Here is a 680-nt window from a genome sequence, read left to right on the forward strand (position 1 = left end):
TCTCTTTTTCATGTCCAGCCCCTGATGAGTGTCCATTGGTGTTGCCTTCGCCTTCCCTCCTCCCCTCTCCCCGGCTTGCCCTGCCCATGTTTTGTATGTCTCTGTCCATCCAGGCTCCTGACGTTCAAGTTCGCAGGGACGTCACGTCCGCACTTGAACTTGCAGCTCAGGGGGGCTTTTGCCATTTTTTTCATCTCTCTCTCTCTCCTTCTCTCTCTCCCTCTCTCTCTCTCCCTCTCCCTCTCTCTCTTTTTTTCCTTGCACAAAAAAAAAAAAAAAAAAAAAAAAAAAAAAAAAAAGCCATGACTGCTATCCCACAATTCATCTTCCCTGCGCCATCTTTGTATTATTTCTAATTTATTTTGGATGTCAAAAGACATTGATGAAGATATTTTCTCTGGAGTCTCCTTCCTCTCTAACCCGTCTCTCCCGATGTGAACCGAGCGACTCACAAGCCACCGAAGCCACCAACCCACCATGTCGCGCCGCAAGCAAGGCAAACCCCAGCACTTAAGCAAACGGGAATTTTCACGTAAGTAACCCGGAGAGCAATTTATTTAATTTCCCCTTCACGGATTTAATTTTTAATTCGAGCGAGAGCAGGGGAAAAAAAAATTAAAAGTGAGAGGGAGTGAGCGAGTCGGGGAAAAAAATGAACTCGGCGCCGGCTCGGGATTCTC

General features: G+C 46.8%; 1 protein-coding gene across 1 annotated transcript in view; it reads left to right on the forward strand.

The window, feature by feature from the left end:
- The first annotated feature begins 41 nt into the window (after positions 1–41).
- The window catches only part of BCL11A (BAF chromatin remodeling complex subunit BCL11A), a 70,604-nt gene continuing 69,965 nt past the window's right edge, over positions 42–680 (forward strand). The window contains exon 1 of the mRNA XM_005422634.2: positions 42–532. Coding sequence (XP_005422691.2) covers positions 478–532 — 55 coding nt within the window. The 5' untranslated portion in view covers positions 42–477. The remainder of the gene's footprint in view (positions 533–680) is intronic.

The sequence above is a fragment of the Geospiza fortis genome, unplaced genomic scaffold, assembly GCF_000277835.1.
Source record: "Geospiza fortis unplaced genomic scaffold, GeoFor_1.0 scaffold275, whole genome shotgun sequence".
NCBI classification, from domain to species: domain Eukaryota; kingdom Metazoa; phylum Chordata; class Aves; order Passeriformes; family Thraupidae; genus Geospiza; species Geospiza fortis.